General features: G+C 43.9%; 1 protein-coding gene across 1 annotated transcript; it reads right to left on the reverse strand.

The window, feature by feature from the left end:
- Window positions 1-658: 658 nt before the first annotated feature.
- On the reverse strand, window positions 659-22,604 carry LOC115060142 (wings apart-like protein homolog). Its single transcript, XM_029527982.1, has 20 exons — window positions 22,321-22,604; window positions 21,128-21,621; window positions 17,365-18,109; window positions 15,448-15,845; window positions 14,017-14,141; window positions 10,007-10,102; window positions 9,720-9,890; window positions 9,490-9,626; window positions 9,302-9,413; window positions 8,910-9,155; window positions 8,359-8,470; window positions 8,170-8,267; window positions 7,681-7,757; window positions 5,761-5,897; window positions 5,497-5,612; window positions 5,229-5,396; window positions 4,177-4,393; window positions 3,990-4,078; window positions 3,661-3,756; window positions 659-2,987 (listed from the first exon to the last, which is right to left on the reverse strand). Exons 2-20 carry the CDS (start codon window positions 21,597-21,599, stop codon window positions 2,922-2,924), a joined length of 3,678 nt encoding a protein of 1,225 aa, XP_029383842.1. The 5' UTR covers window positions 21,600-21,621; window positions 22,321-22,604; the 3' UTR covers window positions 659-2,921.
- Between the last annotated feature and the right edge of the window lie 480 nt (window positions 22,605-23,084).

Raw genomic sequence — 23,084 nt, forward strand, 5'->3', positions numbered from 1 at the left:
CTCAGCGAGCTGCTCCAGGAGGGCCCCTGCGGAGAACCACAGCAGGAAGAGCAGCGGGGGCCCGGGGCCCACGGAGGAGCTATGAGGGGGCATCTAAAGACTCAGTGAAAGTTTCAGTCACCTGTAATTATGTTCCTGGTAACGTTTTCGTATTTTACATGATTCAGAGGCCAAAACTGGTTTTGTACATCTTTAAAATATATTTTTCTACCATAAAAACACAAAGACCACGATTTGTTGACCTTGTTGTTGTCCAGTTTGACTTTTTGATTAAAGAAACTATTCTATTTTCAGTTATTTGGGGAAAAAGAAATGATTTGGTTTGTTTCGTGGAAATCGGGAGAGGATGGCTCACAAAGGAAACACAGAGCAGATAGAAAGTCTGGCCAGGAAATACTGAAAGTAGCAATTTTTATTATTTTAAAATTATATACAGGTAACCAAAGACATCAGTCTGCAAATTGGTACAAAGATCAAGTTTTCCTGCAGGTGGCTTGTTAAGAAGCTCTCTGTCCGTCCAAAACAACAACACGACTGGGAGAAAAGGCTTTAGAAAATGAAAAATAGAGTCAGGTTCAGAAAAGTAGAGTCTACCAGTCTAAATTTAAATTTAACCCACACCCCATCCCCTCCCACAGCCCCACCCTTTACCCTTTACCCATCCATCTCTCCTCCTACACGAGGAAATCAATCTATGTACAGGAACTATGTACAAAAAGCTCTTCCATTCATTCTTCCAGACATCTGTGAATAAAGCTCTTGTAAACTTTAAAAAAAAAAAAAAAAAAAAGGAGTGTGAGGGTTAAACTGTGTGTGTGTGTGTGTGTATGAATGAGACAGTGCATTGATGATCACAGAGGAACAGCGATGAAGGATCAACATGCTAAATGTTCAATTTAAAAAAATATATTTTAACGCAAAATCAAACTGAGAACGCATCAGTTTGAAAACATCCATCTGACCCTCCGTCAATAAGAACAAATCACAAAACTAAAACATCTGCAAATGTTTGGGGGGGAAAAATTAAAAAAAAAGACAAACTTTAGTTTTTCTGTGCAAATGGAAGAAAAAAAATGTAAAAGAAAGAAATAACTAATTACAAATCAAAGCTTAAAACGTCATTCTGTCAACATGTCTGTTTCCTCTTCAGTCTGAAATACAAAGAAATCTTCAGGGAAAATGTTGTTTGCTCTCCACTCGGAAACGGAATCATCAGTTCTCAAACTCAAGCGCCAGGGCTCATTTTTGGAACGCAGCGATTTTTATTCTAAGAAATATTTCCAAACTTTCTTCTGAGGCAGCTAAAAAAAAAAAAAAAAAGTAATAAGAAGTGGCCTTATTGATGGTTAATGAGCTGTTTACCGGTGTTATATAGATTTTTTAATTACTGTTAAAAGTCATCCTGGTTTCAAATGTCTGAAAAATCAAAGGACAGACATTTTTTTAAAGTCCCTGTAGTTGCCATTTTGGTCTGATGTTCAGTGAAGAGGAGGAAACTCGTCAGGGGAGAAAAAAAAAAAAAAAAAAAAAATCACAAGACTAATTAATTTAACTCCTCAATTCACAGCACCTTCACTCTCATCTTCAGGTGGCTGAAGTGCCTTCTGGGAACAATGATGGAGAAGTGGGAAATGAAAACCGCAGCACTTCAAAAAAAAAAAAAAAAAAACACCTTTCTTGCAAAGAGCTGGACCTGAAAGTATGAAAAGGATCAGAGGATGATTTTCACTAAAGTTTAAATACGACGTGTGAACTCGTGATTTGACAGCTACAGCTCAAGTCCTTGCCTCTAAAAACAACTGAAGAGGAAGAAGAAAGTATTGACTTGATCACTGAAAGCCGTCCTCACCTCGTGGACCGGGCGCCGCGGCCGCCTTTGTACTGTAATTGAAGGCTCTTCTCAGAGTGTGGAGGACACAGAGCGGCAGTAATTGAAAGGAGCTGAGGGAGGACAGGTTCTGGTCCGGAGGGCTCGGGTCCCAGCGATACACAAAGCTTTGATGCTGAGCAAGAGGGTGATCGATTTTTTATTCTTAATTTTTTTGGAAAAAAAATTTTTGAAGGAGGGAAGGGGTTGGTTAAAGTTTCCATGGAGTTTTTAGTGTCCACTGAGTTGGTCGAGAGAAGAAGCTGGTGCTGATAATGACACTGGAGGAACGGCTGCTTTAGAATCAGCTGGATGGCTGAAGAAAAGCTCAAATGGGGTTACAAACGGGCCTCACGCCAACATTCACAGGAAGCGTGACCTTAAAATACCGCCTTAATGTCACAAAGGCCTGCAATTCAGACCTGAACTCTGGCCAGAAACAATCAATACCTTTAATTTCTCCACCTCAAAGCTGCCTTCCTCCGACAGTCAGGAGGGCGCAGCAGTGAAAAGAGGAGGAAACAAGGTGGCTGTAAAATAGCCAAGGTCGGCGCTACCAAAGCAAAAAGAAGAAAGTCTATTTCTTGAGTTGTTTGGGCCGTTATAAGCAGCAGGAGGCTGGGGGGCATGGGGGGGTCTGAGGCTTTGATGACAGCTTTGAGAAATATGACAAGTTCACTCTGTCACGGATCAATACCGGGGGTGGGGGGTGGGGGTCTTAAGGCAAAGGCAAAACCGGAAATACTAAATCCTTCTGAGCAATAACTCAAAGAAATAAAAGTGAAACCTCAGTGGGCTGTAAGACCACAGCTGGTGGGGCGGGGGGTGTTGATGCCTGAGGTTATAATGTCTCTTAAATTTAAGTACATTTTAGGTTGAGTTGGGAGGGGGGGCATCATGAAGACAACACTGATAGGAAGAGGGATGATGAAGATGTGTGTGTTTCTAAGAAAGTAACATGTCTGTTTCCAGCTGTGAACGTAATCTGAGGTGGTGAAGGTTTTGGTGCGTCTGTGTGTGTCCGTGTGTGTCCGTGTGTGTGCGACAGGCTTCTCTAGCAGTGCTCCAGATAGTCAATGATCCGGGAGATGGACTTCTGTCCTGTGGTGCCGACGTCACACTGCAGAGAAACAGAGCAGAGGTCAGTTACTGCAAACGCACACAGACAGACACACAACTCATGACACTGTTCAATAATCATAATGGATCTTTTCAGAAACTCAATGAGGTCACAAATCATAACAATAATTGATTTCCATTTATTCCATCACAGTGAAACTCCAGATTATGTCAGTAAGAAGTAAATGTTTCATTTGTGTCGAATGATTTTAGTCATTTCTTCAATAATCATCGGCTGCGTTAGTTCAGGGGTCAGAGTTTAATTATCAGTGATTTCTACACTGATGGCTAACACACAGCTGTGCAGGAGCTGGCCGATGGTTTGTTAGACCATCTGCTCAATTTCTCCTTTTACATGGTTTCAATTATTTTTATATTTGTACTCATTAAAAAAAACAAAAAAAAACCACAAGCATCACAAGGCGTTGAGTTGAAATCCTGAAAATCTGGTCACAATTTTCCATTTCTTCTCTAATCTTTCGAATGTGGTTCCTGGTACCAGTTCTCATCTAAAATTCGATTTGAATTTCATTTTCTCAGAGTAAACATTTGTAAGTGTACAAGCATCAAAATGAATAAATGTATGCCAGTTATTTTGTGTAATAAATATGAGAGGTGGCCTTTTGTGTTGAGGCTGTTTTTGTGAGGCGGTGCAGGACAGAGCTGGGACTCACAGTGAGGTTCATGAAGTTGAGGAACTTTTTCAGCATTTCTGTCATAATGGAGAAATCTCCTTTAGGCAGGTTCTCTCTCACAGTAGTCACATTCAACTGGTGAAGAGACAAAGAGCAAGTCAGACACACAACACACAGCGCTGACATTAAATCAACACTCTCCAGTCGTGTAGGAGTGGAAATGGGTTTCCTCTCAGATGCAGGTGAAGAACCAGGATGTCTCAAACACTGCATTCGATTCAACTTGTTGTAAATTAAATGTCTGTGTTAAAGAGGAGAAATTCCTCCAGTTCTCAGCTTAAGTGTGTGTGGGTTTGTGTGTCACTCACCGGGCTCCCCTGACAGAGGCAGCCCAGCAGCAGTGCTGTGTAGGAGGCCACGATGCTGTCCTCCATGTGCTTCCCTGCATGCTGCAGAGCTGATGGGGGGAGGAGGAAGACGGGGATGAGGACACATTCAACGATCGCTTTCAATCTCTAAACTGAACAAACCGATAGAATCTGGTTGTAGTTGAACCTTTGTTGAGGTCCAGCTCCTCGTCCTCCTCGTCTTTACTCTTCTTCTTGCTGTCGTCCTGTTTCTCCGTGTCGTTGTCTTTGGCGATCCACTGAATCTCCCCGCCGGTCTCCTGCCACTCCCCGCTCTGGTCCAGCGCAGGCTTCGGCGCCTCCTTGATCAGGTCATCGGTCTGAGCCTCAGCCAGGACAGCAGCCCGTTCCCGCTGGAGGAAGAGCTGAGGGAGTTGAAGATATGATCACTGATCAGCTCACATCCTGTACGCAGGTTGAACTATCATCTCACTCTTCATTTAAGTCAGTAAATCATGTAAAGCACTTTGACTTTACGGATGCTACACAGATGAATATTCAACACCATCCTCTGTGCTGATCTTAAACCTCAGTAGACTGGGACGGCCCACCGCTCCTCTCCTGCCTCAGTCCCAGTTAATGCTGCTGTTGCAGATTCTCCTGTTGACCTCACTGGAAGTCAGTCTGGATTAGAGCATCAGCCAAATCTGATTAGATGGGCTGATTTGATTTTAATGATGCTTTAATGGCGCTCACGGCAAACTGAGCTGCCACAACGGCAAAGAAAACACAGATGAGACAAACTGTGAGCACCGAGGATAGCCCAACAGGTCGTCTGGAATCTGAAATGTAAATGTGATCAGCTAGAAATATTCCTCATGTGGCGCCTTCTTCTGCTTCAGTGAACAGTGTGAGGCAGGACTAGGAGATGTGAAAGTACCTGTGTCGTAGACAAAACTGCACAGGTGCATTTTTTATTTGACCACAAAAGTCTGGGCCTAGTTTTAACTTAAAAGTATTTTATTGTGCAATACATTTAACTAATCAAGGTGAACTCCCCTTCTGGGGGCGGTGAGTTGCAGTCAGGACTGGGGCTGAAACGACTCATTACATGATCGACCAACGATAAATTGCAAACGTGTGGGCAGATGTGACCTTGTGTTGAAGTTAAACGCGTTGATTTTTCACTTTGTTCTGACTTTTATCAGGTTTAAATGGACAGAATGGACAGACAAAAATCAATGTGATGAAGAGAAATACCTGTACGAGGGCAGCGATGGCGCTCAGCGGGCCGGTGCTGTCCTGGTGCTGAGGGTTGAGCAGGACGGTGGAGTCACAGGGACCCTGACCTCCTTCCATCTCCATCTCCATCAGACAGTACCTGTTCCTGGCACTGTACTCCACCAGATTGATCAACAAGCCCAGACCCTGAACACAACACACACACACACACACACACTCAGTCAAAGCCATGGATTTACTTTCTGTCAGTCACTGATGCGTCCGTCCGTTTGTGAGAGTTCCTCACCAGCACACGGATGTCGAACCTCTGCTCTTGTGGGAGATACTGAGGGACTCTGAGAACGCAGTTCAGAGCCGTCACTATTAAATCTTCCTGTTCTCCCGTCTTGGTGCTCCCCCACTCTGGAAACACAAGAAACATATGAGTGTGTGCAGATGTTGTGATAAACCATCAAATCTACCAAATCTCCTAGATACTGATATATGAGGCAACAATGCCTCAGCTGTAGTAAAGTGTGTTCTCTGTGTGTGTGTGTGTGTGTGTGCCAACCGTTGTCGTGTGTCAGGTTGAGCAGGACTCCTATGATGGCCCTCATACAGTTCTCTACTGCTTTTCCCACCACGGTCCCTTCTGAGTTCACCTCCCTGCTGTAACGCTGGATCATCTCTTCACACCTTCTCAACACCCTGAGATGAGAGGAAGAGGTGATGAAGGTGGCAAGGTAAGGAGAGGGAGCAAAAGTGGAAAAGGAGAGAAGAGAAAGGAGGTCGAATAAAAATATTCTGTATTAAAGCAGAACAAAGAACAGAAAAATAACAGTGACCCCCCGTGTTCTTTATTCTCACATTCATTCAGTATTTACCAGGTATAATCACACACAACTTATTCCTGAAACCAGCACAGAGAAGAAAGAGTGTGGAAGATTTTTTTTCTTTGGAGAAGAAGTTATTATTATTTTAGTCTCTGGTCTCCTTCATCACAAATATCCAGACTTCATCTGGATCCATCTCAACACTTCTCTTCTCTTCTCTTTACCACTTCATCATAAAACAGAGCAGCATTCACAGACAGATGTGTCCACGAGCTCATACACACAAACACACAGACGCACGGAGACCGGCTGTAGCCGCAGAAGGGCCAAGGCAGGTCAGCAGCCTGATGTAAATAACAAGATTAAATCTAATGACAGTGGTGATTGAACACAGAGCAGAAACCAGACTCTGTAGGACCAGAACTGGGTGAGATGAAGGAAATAAAAGGGAAAGAGGAGAAAGCTAAACCAGGCAAATGGTAAGCAGCAAAGAGACAGAATGTGACTATGGCTAGAAGATGAGCAGAGAGAAAATAATCCAGAAAGTAACAGTTAAGTTTCCTTTCAACTTCCTCTGCAAAAGAGGAAACTTGTTCCAGAGAGGTTTGTCAATGGGCAATAGGACTTTGTGTGTGCTGGTGGTTGGAGAGGTGATTGAATTAGTCCTGCTGACAGCTGAAACAGTGGGAGGAGGAGAAGGGCAAGTTTGGGTTGAGACAATGAGCTGGTGGTAAATATATAATAAACAGTACCAAAGAGGAGGAAGGCGAGGGAAGGGGGGGTGTCAGGTGAAAGGGGAGGGAAAGAAAAAGAAGTGTATGGTACAGCAGAGTGCATGAACACAGCTTCAGTGTGTGTGGCGTTTAGGTGGCGGCACTCGCTCGCTCTCTGGCTCACCCTGTGGTTTGGGGGGTTAATCGAGTTAAGTGAGAGGACAGCTGAACGCTCAGACTGAAGCCTGTGTCACCCACTGAAACAGCAGCTCTTTGTTGATCCATTCTTCCTCATCCTCAACCCCCTCGCCCCCCCCGCCCCCGCCTCACACACTCACTGTTATGGGGGCGAAGGTCCGGTCACACGGAGGGTGAAAGTGAAGCAGCAGGAAGGTCAATTAATTCAGCACCAAGTTGTTGTTGTTTTTTAAGGCCGATAGCTGTGACAGATATCTCATAATCTACAGCAAACCTGTTCGTTTGTTGGACAAAATGTCTCTCTCACACTGATTCCCTGACCAACCGCAGCTGTTACCGTACCTTTACACAGCTAACTAAATACATTTAAACATCAAAACCGACTGTAGCAGATCTGTTTAAAACAAAAACACCAATATGTGGGAGATAACAAGGTCAGGTCACATCCACAGTGGAATAAGCCCCACCCCCCGACACCGATGCTCTGCCACTAATGGCAGCTGAGCTCCGGGGTCAGAGGTTACTTCTGTGACTGACAGGATGTCACGACCAGGAAATTAAACAACAAAACCCTGATAATAATACGCATTAAAACCATCAGGCGTGGTGAGACAGACAGACACACAGTCTGGATTCAACACACTTCATGTAATTGTTACTTTTCTTAAAAATAGGAAGGAGAAAATCATGGAGACTCTGCTCCAGCTGAGGTTCAGTTTAATGCTCCACACATCGGAGGTGACTCACTTTGCAGAGGAGACGATGAGCAATGAGTCTTTGTAGGCAATCAGGTAGCTCTGGTTCTCCGGGTTATGAACTGTGACCTGTATGTGCACACAGACAGACACACACAGTGAGAGATTAACTGGCTAGTTTTGGTGATCATTTCACTACTTCTTGTTGTGGTTGTGGATCTTGCCAATCTGTCACTTATCAACCTAGAGCTGAATGTAATTTGGATGTCTTCATTTGAAGGGACAAGACCCTACACAAAGAGAGACAACAGACACAAACAGTCCCAGAGGAAGGACTCAAACATTTCCACAGTTTAACAAACCAACATGAAAGCCTTTCCAGGTTCTCATAGCTTTCTGTTTTTCATTTCTAAGCCTCAGAGTTTTATTTTAGTACAGCCTTGAAAATGTAAAGCTGAAGTTGACCCAGATCTGATGTAAACTCCAGAGTGTGCCTGCTTTTCAGGTTTTCCCATAGCCCTGAAGTCTGTGTGGTACTCACACTCTCCAGCACCCGTAAACACCTCTCAGCTCCCCACAGAGATGACACCAGCTTCTCTTCCTCGTCCTCCTGGTTCAAGTTATCCACGCACTCTTTCACTGTGTAAACGGATGAAAAAAAAAACAAAACACAATCACAAAGCTGATTCAGTATTTTGAGTCACTTCAACTTCCTTCCGATATATTTCACCTTTATCGACTATGTGGTCCAGTCCTCCCAGTAACCGGAGTTCCTCTTTGAACCAATCTCCTGCTCGCTTTGAGGTCAGGGACAGTAACGTCTCCATGGCTAAATGACCCGTCTACGGAGAGAGAAGAGAATCGCACAGTCAGCACACTTCTCCACCGTCTGATGAATCAGTCGCTCTATTAAGCAGGCATCATCACACTCACATTACAGCCACAGTCACATTATTTTAGATGCAAATTGATTTTTGGTATCGACACCATTGTAGTGCATTCTGGTCTGGTTTCAATGAGCCTCTTTGTTTCTCTCGTTAAAATGGTGCCTTCTTTCTCTGATTATGAAACACTGACTTCAAATGGATTTACTTGTTTTACATCATAAAAGATCTCCAGTTGGAGCGCCCAGAAATATCTCGACACAGGTGGGTGGATGTGAGTCACGCTAACTGAAGAGCTGTTAGCAGAAAATCATCAGTCAGAGGTGTCAGTGCAGAGGTGCAGCCTGGTGTTGTTTTAAAGACTTAAAGCTGGACCATGGATCAGTTTTTGCAGTACCGTTATGTTCTGCAGGTCCAGGTGCTTGTTGTGTACAGTGTCACAGAGCTTCCTGATCTTCTCCTTCATCTTGGCGATTTCTCTGGCGCTGAACTGAGGGGTGGAGTCAGTTGCAGCCGCGCCCCCTTGGTCCTGGTCCAGCTCCAGCAGCCGTATCATCAGGTCCAGACAGGACCGGTCCAGATCCATGTTCAAACGGTCTCTGCTCAGAATGTACATCAGAGATGCCGTACACAGAGCCAGATTCTGCAGAGAAGAGAGAGACAAAATTAACTTTGAAATTCCATTTGATCAAACTTGCATGTACATCACCAGAACAGTACAACTGATTACAATATAATGTTGACATGTCCGTGACATGTCCGTCTAAAGCAGAGGGGTCTGATCATTACCGGGTGCTGCGGAGCGTCGTTGAGTGTTTTGAAGACCTGAGCCACCTTCCCTCTGGCCCTCAGGTGCATCCTGAAGCTGGGCATCGCACAGCGTGTAGCCAGGCTGATCACACTGGAGAAACAACACACAGTAAAGTAAGCTTCACCACACACCTGATTCTGCCACCCCCCGGTGCCAGCAGGTTTACCTAAGGCATCGTGTGTTGAGAGGCTGCCCGCTCTTCAGACCAGTAGCCAGATACTCAAAGTCATCAGTAAACTCCTGATTCTCGCCGAACTCCACCACGTCATTGAAGTGTTTGACGTGTTGGACGACTGTGTACAGCTGGAAAAGATGGGGTGAGTGGAAAAAATAAATAAAACTACCCTGCACAGCGAAGCGGTTTAGATAATGGATGGACAGTCGGGGAACCTGTACCTCCTTGTGCTCTTTACGGCATTTGAGTGTTTTGACGGTGTCCTGGTAGGGATCTGTGGGGACGGTGACACACTTGGTGACCTTGGGAGGAGGGGGAGGAGCTTTGAAAACACCGTCATCCTTCTGAGCGTCAGAGGGCTCCTTACTGGATCCCCCAGCTGAGACTGTGGCCTGAAAGGGAGGATGTAGACTGCATTAAAAAAAAGGCACATATTCATAGATCTCTTGGAATACACGTAATTGTAAATGGAGACAAAAATGTTTTGAAGGCGTGTGCATATATTTACAGGTGCTGTCTGTGATCGTGAGAGGAAAGATGGCGGGGGCTCCTCTTCACTCTCCAGCGTCCAATGTCTGGCATTGTACACTGCTTTGGTGGGTGACTGTGAATGCGGACGCACACATAAATTTAGCGGGATGGACAGAAGTAACACAACATGTTTAAACTTAACATGAACAAATAGTTTCAGAGTTTAGTTTGACATCATTTTCACCAAAGATAGAAACTTCAAATCAGCTCTATTAGCCATTACAGTGTTTTTATTTAGAAACTAAAGATTTTTTTTTCCTTGTTTATTGAATTATATACATATATCATTGACTGTATTTGTCACTGATATCGATGTCAAGTCGAAGAATGTGTTTTGTTTTTCATCTCACACTTCAGTAACTGTACATAAACATTTTATGTAAAAATGTGGTGAGAAAAGAGAAAAGAGGTGGACAAAGAGGAGAAAACAGGAAAACTGGCTGGAGGCACATTAAAATGGTGAGAGTTCGCCAGCACTGATCAAACAGCAGGATACATACACACTTACAGCAAGCATAAACACACACACCCTCCCACACTACATCCACCCTCATCCTTTCATCCTTGGCTCCTGTCCTCTTTATATATTTTTGCCAAACCTGTGGTTGGTGGTTGCTGGGGCATTCATAATGGGAAACAAAAGAGAGAAGGAGGGAAGGAATGGACAGAGAAAAAGAAATGAGGGAAGAGAGAGAGAGCTGGCTGTAGAGCAGAGTGTTGAGGGGGGTGTGTGAGGGGCTTCAGGGAGGGAGGGAGGCTTGGTGCACCACAGGGTTAATAAGCTGAGACAAAAGGGGAGTTTGGAGATGAGCTTGGCTGTTCTGGAACATCAACACACCGATTTAAAGCCTCCTGCAGTATTCTGAATGACACAGGCGGACATCTACCCCACCCGCCCCGCCCACTTGTCACCGAGCAGCATGGGGGAAATGAGAGTGAGGGGAGACCATGGGCGATGTAACCGTGTTCCTGCCGTGGTCGACAACAAAAAAACTGAGATGCACTGCTTTGTTGTTGCAGGTTGTGCTTTTACCTCATTGGTCACAGTGAACAGCACAAGCTGACGGCGGTGAAATAATTTTAATCATTCCCCTGTGATCAAAATTCAACAGTTCACATCAACCAAGCTTTTATAGGCTGACCCAGACAGACTAAAAATGAGGATCTCTTCCTACACCTGTTCTTTTTTTAATCTGTCAGTTACAAGTCCTCAAAATTACGCGGCGTTGGAGATCACGCACTCCCACACTTGACGATTTTTCCTACTTCAACACGTCAACTTCAGGACTACATGTTCACCTGCAGACAGTTGCATTGGTAAGCAGATATGCTGCACCCTCTTACAGATGGTAACCAGGTAATCAGTGTTACTCTCTTCATCTGTCATTGGTCTCATGTTGAGGCTTATCAGTGTTGTATTCCTAGCCTGATTTATGGGATTACAGTAAAAAAAGTATTAAGTAATAGATATTAATAACACCAGTGAAAAGCAGCATACACTCTGGAGAGAGTCATCAGAGGGGTTGTGGTAACACTTCGTCCCATAAAAACTTTCTCCAAATAAACCTAACACTATTTCCTAAATATGGATGAGCCAGTCTCCGTGCTGTCATTATGGTGACATCCAATATCACCCAGCGTCCTCTGTGCAATAACCTAATGTAATTGAGGCAAAGTTTTGACGACTCCTCCAAAGGCTGGTCACTTCGATGGGCTATTGTTTTTATATAATGGCTGTCGAAGCCAATAAGGCTAAATGAAGATGGAGAGAGAGCAGGTGGAGACGGAGAGGTAAACCAAAGTGCTCAAGAAGAAGACATGAAGAGAATACATTACTCAACAGAGAGGGAGGAAGGTTATTGTGAGAGTTGGGGCATGAAACTGGAGATTGAGAGTGTACATTAAGTACATTATTATGCTCCTATGGGCAATGTGTCTGCTAATACCCTTACTGCTTGTCTGCAATGGGCACACACAGAGGAAATTAACTTTATGTTTTGGCACTTCAGAAGTTCCCTGCAGGTGCTGGGAGTGAGTTTCACAACAAAGTTTTCTCTGCCTCTGCAAAAGTTTCTGACAACAGAGCACAAAACACAATTTGCTTACACAGACTCTGCTTTACCACAAATGTTATTGAAAATGATATTGAAAACCTTCTCAATGTGCTTCCTTGCTGTTGTTCTTCTGTAATGTGTCTTATTAATCTGAACCCGTTAGCAATGTGAATGTTTACGAAACAAAAACTCAGCTCCCTGTTTAAAATGAACACAGGACACATACTTCGCCATGGCAGCTGCTTCAGGTTGTGATTTGTCGTCATACTTTTCAGTGCATTAATCCCATTAAGCCCACTGAAGTGCACATAACTCAAAACATAATGTCGTCTTTGGAGCTTTTATTGCTCCGTGATGGCCTGAGCTCTAGATCAACCCAAAAACATGTGTAACGCTCAACACAGAGACTGTGCTGATTCTGAATGTGTGGAGACATATTTAAAAAAAAAAAACAAAAAAAACCCCACCTTTGTTCGGAAAAACACAAATAGAAAAACGAAACATAATAGCATCAATATGGCCATAAAAGGGTAAAAACATCCTGTCAGAGGGAATAACAACATACAAAACAATACATTGCATCTATTTGGCCAGTTAGTGATTTGAATCTAGTTCTTCACGTGATTCTACAAAAACTCTAAACCTGGGAGCATGTATTTGTAAAATGATTACATTCTTTCCTGCGCAAAAATCTCAGCATGCCCTTCTGCAAACAGAACAGGCAGTGATACGTGTAAATGACCCACTCTACAAGACTGATAGAAATTCATAAATTTGCCTTGTTGGCTGCACCTGCACCACTTTCCACAACAAGATTTAAATGCTGCAAAATAAGAACAATGGGGAGAGGCCATGCAGGGTTTGTTATGACAAAATTTGCAAAGTGAAATGGCACTGTGCTGAATCAACAACACTCCTACAGCTCGATAAGAGCAAAATCAAATCATCACTTCAATCCAAGTTTGTTGAGGACATAAATACAGGAGACTTCCATTTCCTATGGCTTGAATTGATCTGTGTGTGCTATAAAAAGATCCAGAGCAACTCAATCCATCCCCTCATCCGTCCGTGAACAAACCAGAGCTGTACACTTCTGCTCTGCTCACACACCCCCACACACAGACACACAAGCCTACCGACTCATACAGAGTGTAGGTGGACAGGCCCATCCCCACAGGTACATCTGGTACATATTTTTGCAAACTAACAAGGGAAGGTTTTACAATTTGGTATCGTAAAAATATTCACGATGCATAAAATATCCCATATGTCCATTTACTTTTAATCTTTCTGAAAGTCAGAGCAGAGCAGTTTCATCGAGTTTGCGGTCTTAATTAAAGTTATATATTTGTATGAAGACTAAATACTAAACTGAACCACAGACTCTCCATAAAAATGGGATATAGACGCTTGGTCTGTAAAGCGAAGCCCGAGGAAAACAGACCATCAAGCAAGGAATGGATTAGGGGGCGTGGCTACCGTGTGGTTGACAGACTGCACCACCCAATCAGGACAGAGTCCAGAGCAGGCCAGCTCCAACCCCAACTCCAGCTTCCCAAAGAAGGTGGATGTTTCAAAAAGCCAAGACGGCTGATGACCAAATCGGAGGCCTTTTTCTTTAGATTTTAGTGTGTTGCATTAATGATTTCTTTGCACCTTTGAATATTTTTTGCTGCTCTCAACAAATCCAAAAATAAGACCAAAACCAATTCTGTGTCAGTCCGTCTCTCAGCACTGACTTCCTGTCCTGCCAGCCCCAAACCATCTGGTTCCTTTCTGAAACAAGAGCAAACTGTGCAAATCCTGTGCATTCAGCAGCAGACCAATCTACATTTGGTTGTTTAGTTGAGTGTTTGGGGCAGCAGGAGGGTGTATGACAGAATGAGTTAAAATAAACCAGTGTGTCATTCATAATGGCGGTTTAGTGTCTGACCTTCTTGTGTGCGCTGAAGATCCTCCTTAAGGTGTCTGGGTTCTTCTCAGTCGGCTTACCCGGAGGGAGCCTCCTGGGAGCCCCTGCCACCACGCTGAGTCCCTCCTCTGAGAAGTCCAGCACATCTGCGGACAAAACACACACTGACCATCACAGACAGACCTAAAAACCCAAACACACGCTGAACGGGGCAGAAATGGCCTGAGATGTCAGTGTCTGGGTCTTTATTAAACTCTGCTGTGTTGTAGGGGTTTTCAGTCCATCTCCTCTGAGGCCTCCATCGGAGCAGATAAAAACCACTCTGACACTTCACAGTGATTGGCTGCCGAGGAGGAGCTCAGACGAGACAAAAGTGAAGACAGAGGTTGTTAGTGTTTTAAGGGCATCGTGGGGAGGGGGCCTTCATACTGTATCCTGGTAGAAACAGTGCTGGGACTTCCTGTCTACATACAAATACTACACAAAAACAATGGCCTCTAGTCTTATCTGATGACAGAAATGCAAAGTGGTCATGCTCAAAGCCTCTTTACACAAATTCTGGAGCCAGTCAGACATGGAGTGATGGGCAAATAGCCCTTCTTTCAACATATGAGAATAACTTCAATAATTAAACTCAATACCTGTATTCAGACCTGAATCATATTCTGGCAAAAAAGGGAGACATTACAGTTTGGAATGGCAGTCTAATCAATGAGATGAAAGCTAAATGAGCTGCACAGAAAAGCTGCATTTGGATGAAATAAGTCAGTCTGAAAGAACTGTAGTCTGTCCACTGATGCACCTTTTTAAATTTGTTATAATGTGCAGAGCAATACCTGCGTAGATTCTCCACAAAGGCTGCATGATGCAGGTCATTTTTTTGATATCCATGTTATGTTTACTTCCTGCCTGATGCCAGCTGACATCTCTCCTCCCCTCCGTGCTCACATACAATAGTTCAATACATTTGAACATCTTCGTGTTTACATACATTTCTGTCATCAGACAACAGGAACAAAGTGATATAAAATCAAAAGTGGCCCGTCAGTGTGAACCAGCATTCAGCTCTTAAGTAGAGCTGGTTATTTGAACTTTATCTGAACTCCAACCTTATTGGTGTGCAGGTTAAGTTGTGTTACTCTTGGATAACACACAGTGTGTTAGTGTGCTTTACTTTGGTCTGAAAAATTCCCCCATCACTGGCCGCAAAAGTAATTACTCAGTAACACAAACCCCTCAGGGACTAAAATAATTTTGTTTGATGTCAGTCTATATCGTTAAATTGGCACAATGAGCAGCTGAACACAAACTCTAAGCCTTAGTGGACTACAGACTGAGCAAAATAAATAGACGGATAATTAAATGCGATTTAATTTCAGATAAGTTTGCACTGCTGTTAATAAGACAGGGGAGACACATGCTGTTGGAACCTGAATGAAAATGTGCTCTAACCTTCTCGTATCCTGCTCTCCTGCCTGTCTGAGTTCTTCTTGTTCTCCTTAGGTGCCGGTCTTTCACAAGTCTCCAGCCTCACGAAAGGATCCGGCGGCTCACATGTGGGCGTTTCTTCCACTGTAATCACTGTGGCGGCCTTGGCAGCAGCAGCAGCCGCGGCAGCGGCAGCGGCGGCGGCAGCTTTCTTGGCCTTCCTCCTCTCTTTCAAGCTATCGTCGTCATCATCAGCACCATCACTGTCGCTCATGTCGTCAAAACCAAAGTATTTGATTTTGTAACTTGACCTGCTGTCTGTGAAATCAGACCTGTTTTCTTCCTGATGAGTATCTGCGTCCTCAAAACCAAACAGCTCCAACTTACTGTCCTTCTTGGACTTGGTCTGGGTCTGCCTGTACCTGCAGAGAGGAAACATACACAGTAAAAATATTACTTGGTTCAGATTTATAATAAATCCACAATTCTGCGTCTTGGTTTCCAATTTCATGCTTCAGTAAAATATGTCCAATATTAGCTGACATGAATGATCAACTCAGCAAATTTTAATTAACACACTTTTGTTTCTTGTTAAGGACACTATGCCATTTAAAGTTTTGTTTCAAAAGAAATCCCTGTGCCCACAACAAGCAAGCTCTCCTTGGCAGAAAACTGTGTGTGTGCGAACGAGTGTAGTGTTTTTCTGGGCATTGAATGCTAAAATGACAAATAAATTAAACGCTGTTTTAACCTGGAACCCAACACAGACAAAATACAATAAAAGAACTACTTTGTGTTTGTGCCTTTGTTGTCCCCACAATAAAACACTAAAAAGTATTCGAAAGCAGGCAGCAACATTAAATGTGCTGTGAAAATATTTTCCAGCCAGATTCCCCCATTTATTACCATTGAAGCAGCTTCAATGGCGTTACAATCATGTAATTCTACACCATGTGATAATTTCATATAATGTATTTTCCAGCTCTTTACTGAAACTATCTTATGGTTCCACTGGGTGAAATAATCAATCCTCAGTTTCCAAGCTTTTATGGCCATTCCAGATGTTTTGCGCATCATTCTAGATGCAGTTCCAAATTCAGCCTGACATATTCTGGTGCATTTGAAAACTCTGACCCTCCAGTAGAAGTGGGAGACATTCTGATGATTTTTGGGTTTATGAACCTGACAAGCCAAAATAAAATACAATTTACAACTAATTCATCATGCTAAAACAGTTAACATTCATTTTCCCTTCATCAATCGACCCCAAATGATGGAGACAAAAGAATTTCAGATTTTTTTTCTTAAATGAAGAAAGAAAATTGGCATTCCACATAAGCATTATTGTTCAGACCCTTTGCCACACTTTAAACTCATCTCAGAAGCCTCTCGCTTGTCCTAATCATCTTCTTCTCTGTCCACCTAATAGGACAACTGACAGGACTTGAAGTGGGCAGAGTGCTGTCTGACCAAGATGAGCACTTGGAGGAAGGACAGAGGGCCTAATGGTCAATCTGGCCGAGCAGCACTCCACTTAGCTCTGCTTTAGAGTGTCCAGGCAGAAACTGCATAAAACCACATTAAGTGCATCTTGGCGCAAGAGCTAAGAGCACCGAGACACTTCACTCAGTCACAGTGTGAGAGTGCAGTCTGACATTTCACCATTATGACCAGATAAAAAAAACAACACTTCCCTTAGGGCTGTATGGTGAGGCAACAGAAAGGCAGACCTTTTCTTTTTTATTATTTTTGCCGTTTATTTTAACGGCCATAGAGAGAGAGGGGCAGTAACAAGCAGCAAAGGATCTGAATACACATTTAACTGTGCTTCCATCTGATGGATGCGAAACATCACGGTTTCCCGTGATCAGACAACTTTAAGAAAGACACCACAGAACATTTGATGATAAGCTGAAGTCCAACTTCTTCATGTTGGCTTACCTTGTGTTTTGTTGTTCTGTCTTCTTCCGCTGCCATCCCGCCTCACCCAGCTCTGTCGTACTGCCAGATCCAGCACTGCTGCTGCCACTCGAGGGAGAAGCGTCGCTGCTAAACTCCTCCACCACTCGGTCCTGAATGGTCACGTTACACATTGACACGGAGGAGGGGTGCAGCACCGTGTAGTCCCTCGTCCTGCCTCGCCCCCCTCCGCTACCTGTTGTCTTATTACTGCTGTCAGATGAGGATTTGGGAGGACCTGCACCAAAAACAGTGCTGGCAGAGCTACTGGTGTCCGATGCTTTGCTCGAGCCTTGTTTGTTGGGCCTCCTGTATGTCCGACAGTTTGAATTTCTAACAAGAGACGTGGATGAGGACGTTTGGGAGTAGTCTGACATCTCGACGAGGAAGTTCGAGTTGCCGCCTACATCCCGTTCGCTGGGAGTCTGGAGTCGTGGGGGAGAGGGGGGCTTCTCATGCCGGGTCTGCCCCAGGTCACGGCTGTCTGTGGTGACGCCTGCTGAGGCCCATGAGAGCGTGGGGGCGGGGTTACGAGGTTCCTGGCTGGGTGAGGGTGGACGGAGACCCATGACAGCATCCCAGGAATCGTAGGTGGACTCGGCCTTGGACCCGGTCTTCAGGGTGGTGGTCTGGGCCAGGGGCTTCTTGTCACTCTCAGAAGCATTTTGATACCATGAGTAGCACTGCTGGTTCTCTAACAATGACAAGGAACTCTGCTGGGACTTTCCTGTGGAGTTGGGAGAGAAAACCAATTTTAGCATCAATAATAAGTGATGACAAAGGGGTTTTTATTAAAAGGTCACATATTTGACATATTTTTAGTTTTAGGAATCAACAAAAAACATCTCAGTGAGAAAGCTGTACTAGACTGTAACTAGAACAATGAACTGATTAAGACTTTGGTTGTCTTAAGTTTCCAGAGTCCAATGCCACACCTGTAGAGGGCTTTGTTTGTTTGCTTTCTCAACCAACGGCCTAAAAATAAAAACAGTTCAACTAATAATGAAAACCAACCATTCCTCATATTCCTGAAGCTGGAGGTAGAGAATATTTGATGAATTTGACCAATCAATTAACTGATTAATTGTTTCAGCCCTGATGTCAAGAGGCAGTGATCTTCTCTAAAACTGAGTTCAAAATATCATACAGCGCAACACTGAAACAACACTGTGCCCACAATTTGGGTTATGGTTAATGTCATCACCACTCAGCTGAAAGGCGGCACCATCAAAAAAAACCTTTACAGTATAAAACAGGTCACACACACACACCTGGAACTCCTAACAGATAACTCATTTGCCAGGTAACTTCATGTCTTCCAGAAAAGCCTTAACACCCTTGCCAAGTCAACATTCAAATTCAGACAGGTAACGATACTGGACATGTCACTCTGAGAGAAGATGGGACATTGCAGCGTCACATCAAAGAATAAAATTCTGTTCTACAGACGAGTTGTGGTTTGCTGTTTGAGGGTTAGGGTAAGCAAAACTTGAAAGTGTTCTTCGCTCTCTCCTGACCTCATTTAACAAACAAAAACTGACAAAAGATTAAACATTTGGAAAGTAAGCAAGTCAGCAGCCTCCACCACTTCCTGTGCTTCAGAACAGCAGTGAAAGTAAAAGAAATCATCTAACTGTAGCAAGTGGATGCAGCGTAATGCACAAGAGCAGGAGCACAGACTTCCTTTAATTATTCTCAGTATCCATCTTTCTCTGCTGTTTTATTACTGTCTGTCTGGTTTTGGGTCGAAATCCAGGCTGGCAACGGCTGATCAATTGTTGTACTGCATTTGGGGATTTTAGCCGACTGAGATTCAGAGGATGGAGACATCAGGAGGAATTATTCCAGTCTGGCTGTGGGGGGAGCTACTGATGACTTAGTTGAGGACGGATGACCTTCCCACATTAGACGCTTCCTTTGAGAATTACCCTAATCCTGAATACACTTCTAAAAATACACAGACAGCAGGGCACAAACTCCCGAACACATTAAAGTGAGAAAATTTAGCCCAGTTTAATGTGTGCTCACCTCTGGCTTCCTGAGTCCAGTGTCTCTCCCCTCATGTGCGACAGAGGGTCTGAGTATCTGAGCATTAATTCAGCACATGTAAACATCACATCCTGGCTACAAATTTTCCTGCAAAGATCTTTTTGTAAGAAACCAAAAAGCCTGTTTTTTTCTCCATCATTCACTTCAGCTGCAAATGGAATACATAATTCACCCCTTTTTAAATTTCATAATCAAATATTTTCGTGTGTGAAGAAACACTAAATATAAAGAAGGAAAATGCTGATTAAATGCTCTTTGAACCAACAGCAGCCCTGACGCAGGCTGACATATCATTAACTACAACCGCTGGCTTCTGTTTGTTTTGTGTTACTCCATGTTCCTTTCACTCACAACACTCCACTTTAAGAAATGATAACAGTGTTCTGAAGGATGACAGGGAGGTGGTTTTTACAGTTGGCATCCGTAGAGCAAATAGATGACGTACTGAATCAGAGAAGGATCAAGCTTCAGCCAATCAATTGAAAATGACTGGATTGGCCTCAGTCCCAATCCAATGAATTTGCTCAGGGCATTTATTAAAGCAGAACGTGGTATCAGCTTGATCAGACTAAATCTAATTTGTGATTTTGAATCATGAGCTCAAATTTGCCAGAACAACCGTGATCTTGTCAGATACAAAATGATAAAATTGTATTAGCTTTGAAAACTTAGTGGACATTTAAAACATATAAATGGTTTAAAATCAGTCAGCACACCATCTTAGGTTTTCTTTTCCCCTAATATTTACAGTTAAGAGTCACTGATTGAACTTTATTTTCTGATGTTGCTCAGTAAAATGAATGCCCAACCAAACATTGCTGAGTTAGCTCCACAGGCACATTTATTCAAGTGTTCTTTGGTCAAGGATTCTGTCATATTTACTGAGTCAACATCAGCAGTCTTAGTAAGCAGATAACAAGGCTGTTGATGGCAGTGCTTCAGCTGAACTTCAGTGTTACACCAACTTCCCTTCAACGAGGCTTAACATCTCATCACTGTGGAAACATTATTCTGAGCAGAAGGGCTCAAGGAGACACAGCTTGCTGTTCAAAGGCAGTTGGAGAGGATCGCGTCGCTGGCCACCTGCCAGCGACGGTCAAGCAAAGCTGAAATCCACGACACTGACCAGCTGTGAGAGCATGAACGACTGACACTGATGTTTCAGATGCTGTTGGGTCAAAGACGCAGTGACAGCAATGTTAAACTAAGGAAAAAAAACATCACAGGCCCAGACAAATGAAAAAAAAAAAAAAAAAAAAGCTAAATCCATATGAAGACTTGGTCTTACTGAGTTTGTTTAGTGTCCGTCACAGGTTGGAACGCTTTGCTTTTCGGTCCCATGTGAATAAAAACCAGGACCTCATGCTGACCAGACGTGTCTCAACACAAAAAGACAGAGGAGCTAAACTCTCCCCAGCTGATGGAAGTCATCAGTCGGAAACTGCTTGGTCAACAACCACAAGCACACAGTGTATTCTCATTGTGATGTCAAAAACAAACCTGTTCCTGTCCATTAAAGGACATGTGACCACAGTGCCATTACTCATCAGTCACTGGTGTTTATTATCAATTCGTTAAGCTAATTCTACAGTGGATGTCACCATCTGAGCACTTCTCATGGCTATCCATTACTAAATAATGAAAAAACTAAATTTATCAATAGACAAATCTGTAATAAAATAAGTACAACATTTACCTGTGGTAGTGCTGCTTCTGTTGAAGAACCGAGCCGTGTCCTCCACCACCCTGGGTTGGTTCCTGTCACTGGCCATCCAAGATGCACCTCGGGCAGATGCTCCCTGGAGGCTGGACCTGCTCCCTGTGTCCAGAGAAATGCCCGGCCTCTCTGCCTGGGGGGGCTCTGCTGAGGCCGGCTTGGCGGGCGATGACTTGATGCTACTTCGAGATGACACTGGCTTGGATTCCTCGTCACTGTCGAACCCAAACGGATCCTCCAAGCTGTCTCCACACGGACGGGCCCTCTTGTGGACCCCAAGGACAGAGTCGTTCTTGGGAGCTCCGGCGCGCTTGGAGCCCACCTTGGCCTTGTAGGTGGTGTCGCCCCATTTGGTACTGAGGGTGCCTCTCTTGGTGGACAGAACCTCATCAAACTTGGACGTGCCCTCTCCTCCCTTGCGGCTGTAGGTTTTACCAAATCTGGATGTCATTGTTGCATCTGGGTCATATTCTCTACAATCACAGGAAGAAAGACGTTAGAGTATTTACACCCAAAGCTTTAGTTCAGAAAGTGAACAGGAGCCAGAATCAGTGATGTGTCCGTAATCAGATGAGAAATATTTCCCTTCAACAGATCGCCCTTTTTACGTTTCCTGTTTGACTAAAGAAACATCGAAAATATATTCATTTAGCTTTTTATTTGGTATTATTTACTCCCCTGTTGGTCAGCATGGTATATGGGCAGATAGGTGTTAAGATGAGCAGCTAACAGTTTGAGCTCTTCTCAGCCAGCTGGTCTGACAAAACAAGGATAACATTAGCTTAGCAGCCAGCTAACGGTGCTAAGTGGCTGCTGGTTGAATGCTACCAAAATAAAAAAAACAACAAAATAAATTAAATAAATAAAACACGTGAGCGTGAGACAATTAAGACACAATGTGTGTGTGATTACACGAATGGTTGTGTCTACTCATTAAATATGCAGCACGTTGTTTTTTATTTTATAAGTTAGCGATTCAGGTTAGCTCGAGTTTTAGCCGTTAGCATTAGCAGCCGTCACTTCAACAGACTGTTAGCTCGACGCTAACGGCTAACAATAACTACAAACTGACGCCGTGAGGCGCCGCGGCCTCACTGATCCGAGCCCGGACCGGTTCCTACGGGAGAACAAATGTAAACAGAAGCACCACACCGTGTGTATTTTCTACATACTTGGTGAGCTAAAGAGCCGATCCGGACGGAACACACTCCAGACCCGAGGCGGTCGTTAAAGTGGCCCAGGAGCCGGGCCTGCTTCCGAGCTGCTGCTCAGTATAAACAAGGCCGGACAGATGCGGTTCGCGGAGAGTGTGCGGGTTTTACACGCAGAGGAGGGAGACTCCAATCCGGACCGTCGGGGAAATATGCGGTTTTTAACCCAAACTGGCGGAATCGGCTCGTGTTTTCGGGCTAAATCGCACTCGATTGTCTCCTCCGGGCTGCGACGAAGGGCTCCATTGGACTCCTTCACAGCGTCAAGCTCACCAGAGACAGCCGAAGTGTGCCGGAAAAGGCCGAGCGAGCCTTACAAATAAAAGAGCACATGTTCGCCAAACCGTGTAATGATGAAAACAATTACATGTATAAGGAATGTGAATTTAATTAAGACCTTCCCTTTCCGCACCACCCACCCCCCGTTTAATTATTAGACTGATATTTCTTCGTGTGTGTTCTCTGTTGTTTTATTTTAAAAATGTAAACCGGATATGTGATGTGTGGTGTTTAACCTTCACACTAACAGCTTCATCAATCTTATCATGACAAATGGCGCATTCAGGGACTCTCATCAAACTCGTATTTTTCACAAAATCGGCTCTTTTTGGTTTTATTTTTTCTTTGTACATTGTTTAGTGTGTTCCTTCAAATATTTTAGCACTCTGTTTTCAGTTTTTGTCCAGCTCCAATCCATCTATTAATCTATCTATCTATTACTTTGG

This window comes from Echeneis naucrates, chromosome 19 (genome assembly GCF_900963305.1).
Source record: "Echeneis naucrates chromosome 19, fEcheNa1.1, whole genome shotgun sequence".
In the NCBI taxonomy this organism is placed as follows: Eukaryota; Metazoa; Chordata; class Actinopteri; order Carangiformes; family Echeneidae; genus Echeneis; species Echeneis naucrates.

Bases quoted from the DNA above. Each gene is read 5' to 3' on its own strand.
- LOC115060142 (XM_029527982.1), bottom strand. From the start codon at position 21,599: ATGACATCCAGATTTGGTAAAACCTACAGCCGCAAGGGAGGAGAGGGC. The intron at 7,758-8,169 runs GTGAGTACCACA...GTGCACATACAG, and splicing joins GTTTACGGGTGCTGGAGAGT to GTCACAGTTCATAACCCGGA. The intron at 4,079-4,176 runs GTTCAACTACAA...TCCCCCCATCAG, and splicing joins GGAGCTGGACCTCAACAAAG to CTCTGCAGCATGCAGGGAAG.